The sequence below is a fragment of the Oryza brachyantha genome, chromosome 9 (assembly GCF_000231095.2).
Source record: "Oryza brachyantha chromosome 9, ObraRS2, whole genome shotgun sequence".
NCBI classification, from domain to species: Eukaryota; Viridiplantae; Streptophyta; class Magnoliopsida; order Poales; family Poaceae; genus Oryza; species Oryza brachyantha.
The window spans coordinates 12,638,863-12,646,361 of NC_023171.2; the positions used below are offsets into that span (position 1 = coordinate 12,638,863).

Sequence of the window (7,499 nt, forward strand, 5' to 3'; positions counted from 1 at the left end):
CATTGTAACTTGAGATACCAAAAATTTATATTAAAATTCTTAGTACTTGAGATATTTTTCAAGAACGATAAAAATGCCCTATAAGAGCATGGTTGAGTTTGTGTGCCATTGATTTTATCTTTTCGCTTCTGTTTATGTTTATAAGCCAAAATTTGAATCTTCAACCTTATATAGGAGTTGATTTTAAGGTTTTTTCATCACAGCTTATTTTTAGCCTTGGCTATTATATTGCTAAGAATATATGTATAAAAATTATATTCATAAATTATTTTTAATTTATAAATATGTCATTAAAAAAGACAATTTAGTCGCTCCTCGTATTGATGAGAACGCACCTTCACGGAAGTATCTTACGTTAGACACCACCCGTGGTGGTGCCAAGTACTCCGTCAATAAATCTAGATGAGGCTACCACATGGATAGTGATACTGCTAGGTTAGCCCACATAACAATTTTTGCTGTCAAAACTTACATCGAGGGGAAAGTTCCACCCATGGTTTACGTTCAATGTTCTGGGGCCATGCAGCCGGTGCCATTCTGTTCAAGATTTGATGCCAAAGTTATCACAGTTGTCCATTGTTTTAGCTGTGAAATTTATGATGTGTTATATGCTTTGTTCTTTGACGTCTTCAGAACTCAGAAATGCGTGATATTTACTGTGATTTTTCTTATATCATCTCTGAAACTGTGGACGCAGACCATGGCCATGGCCGACGTCATGGACTTCTCCTTTTCTTTTCTGAAATCCACAGGTTTACTGAAAATAATTGATTTTTTTTCAATATAATGGGTCCGGCAGATGGCCACACACATATCACAATCCAGATATGCATACACACCGGTTTCTGAAGAAGCTGACACACAGACTGAAACGCAGCAATCAACTAGTAACAAAGCTGGACTGATGGGAACATGCATGTTACTAAACCTAAACCAATAGTCAGCAAGAGTTGAAATGGAGGCTCATCAACTCAGCGCATGATGGAATTAATTAATTAAAGTAGCCAACGTTTTGCAAGTGGTGAAGAGGCCACTGGGAGACCAACAATCTGGATTAGGTCCATTTTTCTGGTCTAACGCCATTCCAATGCAAGTCAAAGATTGTCTCAGTGTGATGCTTACCTAAGTCACTGGGACCAGACTTACATCTTGTGCAGTAGTACTATGTACTAAGACACTGTAGCACTAGCTTCAAGCAGTAGGGAATAATTAATTTTTTGCCACCTTTAGAAACGATGCTAACATATTTGTCATTAGGCCTACATGTCATAGACACATAAGGACCCACGTGTCATAGACAACGGATAACCCACATGTCATAGACACACAAGGGCCCAGGTAGCAGACCAAAGTGCACAGTGCAGAGATTTCTGAACAGTTTGGTAAAATTTATTTATTAGCTGTAAAGTTGCAGAGTCCAAATGTCTACTAATGTTTTTAAGATAATTTAATAACAAGGAAAAACTAATCTTATGACCTGAACTTTGCCAAACTCATTTTTTCACTTCTACTTATGCTTATAGGACAAAATTTAAATTTTCAATTTTAAGTTTGGAGTTCGGAGATGATTCTGGGATTGTTTATCGTAGTTTATTTTTCAGCATTTACTTTTTAAATCGTTAAGAAAACGTATATAAAAATTATATTCATAATTTTTGATTTTGTTTATAAACTATTTTTTATTTACATATATGCCGTTTGGTTTTTTCAGGAAAAAGCCAAGCAACGAGAGCCTGTAGCAAGAAAGACAATCCAATAACTTTAACCCATTGTTCATTTCACAAATGCATTACAAGGTGCTTTGCTGCTCACAAATAATTCTGTTTATGCTGCTCCTGAACAAGATCACCAGACTGTTGTATAGACAGACCTCTTTCATCATCAATTCAGGCTTGTTAAGTACATGCATTTATCATAATGAATCATCTATTCCTAGTTTATATTATTTGTTGCTCTCTGAATAATTTATGAGATGGATTCTCTCTGGTCCTACATACTATCCGTGTTCAATGCATTGTTTGGAGCTTAGAACCATCTAGATGCCGACGTATTTATATCCCAAGCTTTATACCGGACCATAGTTTTGGTTCAGTGGTGTGTACTGAAAACTATAGTCAGAAAATATTGTCCAATGCCGCGTTAGAAAATGTCTTATGAGATATCTGATTAGACCAACAAAATGCCATAAGGACCACGCTAGATGGTTTTCTTGTGAAATGCAAGTACAACCAAATTGATTCAGAGAGAAGAAAGAAAGGCATATATCGACAAGGAGGACAGATTTTTGCCTGCTGAATATACACATTTTCACTGAGTACAATGATGTGTTCTCTTCTCATTTTGGATTATGTATTCATGTAGCACGACAAGTCAAGTAGAATATGCAACAACACTACATCACTGGAATCTGCAGCATATACAATTTTTCACAGAGTACAATGATGTTTTTCTCTGCTGTTCTTTGGATCATGTAGCACAAGTCTAGCAAAATATGCAACAGCACTTACATCACTGGAATCTGATGGCCCATGCAAAGAAACAGCTGTGGTGTAAAGGCAGGAATGGACAAAAGAATCGTCCTAGAATGCTAGCAGCACGAATGCATGATAGATGGTTCAGAAAGGGGGCCAATATGGACAGATTGCCAGTGCGAATAAATAAGGCTTATAAGGAATCCAAGGTTCAGCTTCTCTGCTACCCTCTAATCTCTACTCAACCAGCAAAATTCGCATCAAATTTGATTTTTAAATACAAAAGTGACGAAGAAAACCGCTAAATTTGGTTATAAAACCAAACACTAAATTTTCAATTAGCTTCCGATAATATGAGTTATATATAATCATGTGTTTAATTACTTGGAAAACGGCAAAATTGCAGGCACTATGCGGTGTCTCTATCAACTATCCACAACTAGATGATTGTTACTCACCATAAACAAAAAAAGTCGGTTGTCAATCTGTCATTCATTCATTCAGACATTCAGTTACTACTCCATGAACGAGTGAAGATGGTGGCTATCCTGACGCTGCAAATGTGCAAACTGTAGCCTCGTGACATCGTGCCGACATTCAGTTGAATTTTGGAGCTCAAATACACACAGATTGACGGCAAAAAATTCTTCTTTCTTCGTTGTACACATTTGCATCGAAGTCTCCAAGCACAAAATCTCACAAACAGTGGCCGAACTGGCAGAGCGCCACCCTCTGAAACGGCAAGCAGCAGCGGCCTTCACCAATGTGCGCTCATGCTGCTGCCCATCAAAGATGCTAAAAATGAGCAGCAAATTGGACCATGCTGATGATCCCCTCACTCACTCACTCACCAACCAGCTAGCTGCCCATGTGATTCAGTGATCACACACACACACTACACTACACAAATAGTAAATGTCCCTGGTTGATGAGCCTCACTGAAATGTAGAGGCAGGTCCTGAATCTGCACAAGCTGTGGTTTTTCCTTTTGAGAAATGGAGGTAGGAGTGTAGAACTGAAATTCTTTCTTGCAGATGAGCTGCATGATGTGGATTGGATTGGATTGGGTTGGATTGGACTGGATTGAGCTTCATCCACAACAGCATGTTGATATGGCTTACATCACCAGATGAACAAGAACAAAACAAGTGACACTGTAAAGAAAGGAACAAGAAGAGCAGAAAAAGGAGACATTTTTTTGGCATTTTGATTGGGAAGGAAGCCAGTGACTTCATCTTTCTTCTGTCCTGGCTCCTCAAGTGTTTGATCTTATCAACATCTCTATACCACCCCTCATATTTATCTACCAATAGTTATTTGCACCCATCCTATCACTTGCTGGCTTTTCCACCATTATTCCCTTCTTTCTAATCACTAAATTAACATCTCAAGAAGAAGAAGAAGAAGAAGAAGAAGAAATTAATAGGGGCTTAAATAATAAGCACTTACAAGGTTACAGACAGGAGCCTCCAAGAACTAGCTATGGAATACACACTTGGTGTGGTGGTGTGCTGTTCAGGTTCATGACGATGCCGCCATGGCCGTGGCCTTCTTCTTCTTGGAGGAGGAGGAGGAGGAGGAGGGCTTGTCGGCGCCGGCGGGTTTGGTGAGCTTGGGGATGTCGAGCTTGAGCTTGTAGTAGTCGACGAACCAGGTGACGAAGTGCCGGAGTCCGGCGTCGAGGGAGGTGGTGGGGCGGTAGCCGAAGTCGTGCGCGGCGTGGGTGACGTTGGCGTGGGTGAAGGGCACGTCGCCGTTGCTGGGCATGGTGACGATGCGCTTGTTGGCCTTCTTACCGAGGAGCTTCTCGAGGATGGCGACCATGCGGGTGACGGGCACGGGGGAGGTGTTGCCGAGGTTGTAGACGCGGAGGGGAGCCGGGCCGGACTTCTTGCCGGACTTGGAGCCGGTGCTCTTGCCGGAGGTGTCGAGCGCGCCGAGGCAGCCCTTGACGACGTCGTCGATGTAGGTGAAGTCGCGGCGGGCGTCGGCGCCGTCGGCGGCGCGGAAGAGCGTGATGGGCTCGCCGGAGACGATGCTCTTGGTGAAGAAGAAGTAGGCCATGTCGGGGCGGCCCCATGGACCGTAGACGGTGAAGAAGCGGAGGCCGGTGATGGAGAGGCCGTAGATGTGGTTGTACGTGTGCGCGATGGCCTCGCCGGCCTTCTTGGTCGCCGCGTACAGCGACGCCGGGCGGTCGGTGCGGTGGTCCTCGGAGAAGGGCGCGTCGGTGTTGAGGCCGTACACCGACGAGGACGACGCCCAGACGATCGCCGGCTGCGGGTCGGCGTGCTTGGCGGCGACCTCGAACACGCTCACCAGCCCGGCGACGTTGGACGCGACGTACGTCTGCGGCGCCTCCATCGCGTAGCGCACGCCAGCCTGCGCCGCCAGATGCAGCACGTGCGTGAAGGGCACCAGGTCGAACAGCTTCTCGAGCAGGAGGCCGTCGTTGATGTCGGCGTCGAGCACGAGGACGCCGCGGTCGGCGAGGAGCCTCTGCCGCGCGCGCTTCAGCTCCGGGTCGTAGTAGGAGTTGAAGTTGTCGAGGCCAAGCACGCCGTCGCCGCGCGCCCTGAGCGCGAGCGAGCAGTGCGTGCCGACGAACCCGGCCGCGCCGGTGACCAGCACGGCGATCCCCCCGTCCTTCCTCGGCTTCGCGCTCTTCCTCACCTCCTTCTCCCACGCGGCGCCCCCGTACGCCGCCGACGCCGAGTACGACGACGATGACGACATGAGCAGGCTCCGGTGCGAGGCATGCGCCGGCCCCCCGTCACCACCGCCGCCGGACAAACTGAACGAGCGCGACAGCAGCGACGGGTAGTGGAACGTGAAGAGGAACACGAGCCCCAGCGTGGCCAGCACGGTGGCGCGGAACAGCAGGTGCGACGACGCCGACACGATCTTGCCGCCGCTCGCCCGCCGCAGCAGCAGCAGCATCGCCCCGCCGCTCGCGTACCTCTCCAGCTTCATCCCCTTCGCCGCCGCGTCTGCCGGCATCGCCGCCGCCTTCGTCTCGTCCTCGCCGCGTCGCGTAGGCGTAGCTACTAGCTAGAGAGCTTGGAGCGATGGCTAGCTAGCTGAGGAGACAATGGACGAACACTTGGAAGGTTATAAAGGGGGAGGTGGCAGTGAACGGGGGAAACGAGTGAGGAATTCGGGTGAGATCGCAGGAGCGGAAGAAGCAGGCGAAATTCGGTAAGATCGCAGCATCATCGTCACCCGCGGTTTGGGTTGGTCGTCTCGTCGCAAGTTGGGACGTTAGTAGCGAAAACAGTTTTTAGCGTATACCGTATGTTTTGTATGTCATCTAAATAGTTATTAAAAATATAAAAAAATTAACAAAATAGATTAATATGAGTTAAACTTCTACTAGTTATAGCAAAAATAAATAAAACTAAAACTAAGTATACGCATATTCATAATTATTTTTGTTATTTTTGCTACAACTTGTAGAAGTTAAATTTAAACTTGCATATTGGTGAAGTGATATAACTCATATCAAACTATATTATCAATTCTTTTCTATATTTTTTAATAACTATTTAGATAACATATAAGCAACGGATGTATATACACTCGTGTGTTAAAAAACTTCTATCACGTTAGTAGTGGGAGTGGCCCGTCCTCCTCCTATGCATGGGATTGGGCACTAGGTAGTCAGGCAGACTAGCACTGTGCAGGGGCTGGTTAGGCTCGTTCACCCTCATCTTTTCTATTTATCTTTTTGATTATATTTAGGTTTATAAATCATATTTTTAATTATTAATTTAGAATTAGTTTTGGGGTTTTTTATTTAAGTTTATTTTTCAGTCTTTAGTTCGTAAAAAACATGTATATAAAAATTTTATTTATAATATTTTTTTATAAATATATCGTTTGGCTTTTTCTTAAAAAAGCAAACAATTACCTCTGGTGTGGCGGAACTGCAACTTGTTTTTCAAGTCATGGTGTTCATATTTTTTTAAGTTTTTTTCCATCATCGAGAAGGTACCAAGAGATATCACTATTTTTTATATAAAATTTGGTACCTTTTAGTATCTAAGGTGAGTTGCGAATTTTTTTTCGTGCTATAAGATTTTGATAAAAAGAATCTAGTGAGCCATATAAATCGAAATTTAGAGGTGATTGATATGTTTTTGGACCCCGACTCATGGAGCAGCCCGTGAGTTACAACTCACCGTACCTAGACTATATATATATATAACTTTTTTCACTAATCGAACTGTTTAAAATTAATTAAGGGTCAAAGTTTAAATCCTAAAGTCGAGATTGACCGCTATTTAGACACACTCACATAAGGTCATCCCCAAGTCTCCATGTCATCTAGTTTTCAGCATTAAATATATTGCCACATAAGGAAATATCTCATATGGCAAGGGAGTTAATGTGGAGAGAGGAAAAAAAATGAAGAAACCATTTGTCATGCAAGAAATCATCTCTAAACAAGAACCAAAAACAAAAACAAGGTGGTAGGTGGATAAAATAAGAGAGAAGAGAAATGATTGGATGAGAATTTAATTTAAATATAATATCCATTAAATACATAGTTTCTACACATAGTGTCTATATAACATGATAAGTATAAAAACTACTCTCTCCATCTTAAATTGATCATCATATAAGGTTTGGATACAAAGACCAAGAATCTATTTAATTAGCATTGAAAAAGCTAGAGTCACACATCCCAAGCTACATGCATACACGCAAGATTGGAATTTGCGAATCACACCAAAGCTAATTGGATAGTTGCATGTAAGCATTTAATGCGCTTGTGAACCAAAGGAGTTTTTACACTACAATTACAATTAATGTATAGTATGCTCTCTTATCTTATATGATAATTAATTTGATATTTCTCTTTTTCTTTTATATGGTAATTAATTTGGGATGTAGGGAGTACTTCATAGTTTTATGGTTGGGAATGGCCTAGTATAAGTAAGTACACATATCAATTACACTGTTCCAATCATTTGTATTAACATGATATGCTCTAGTATTACACATCTTATTAATATATATACGTGT

The 7,499-nt window shown here is 42.9% G+C and overlaps 1 protein-coding gene across 1 annotated transcript; it reads right to left on the reverse strand.

The window, feature by feature from the left end:
• Positions 1 to 3,884: 3,884 nt before the first annotated feature.
• LOC102721106 (UDP-glucuronate 4-epimerase 6-like) lies at positions 3,885 to 5,676 on the reverse strand. Its single transcript, XM_006660743.3, has one exon. The coding sequence runs from the start codon at positions 5,469 to 5,471 to the stop codon at positions 3,993 to 3,995; it is 1,479 nt and encodes a 492-aa protein (XP_006660806.1). The 5' UTR covers positions 5,472 to 5,676; the 3' UTR covers positions 3,885 to 3,992.
• Between the last annotated feature and the right edge of the window lie 1,823 nt (positions 5,677 to 7,499).

Coding starts and splice junctions, on each gene's coding strand:
- LOC102721106 (XM_006660743.3), bottom strand. CDS start 5,471: ATGCCGGCAGACGCGGCGGCGAAGGGGATGAAGCTGGAGAGGTACGCG.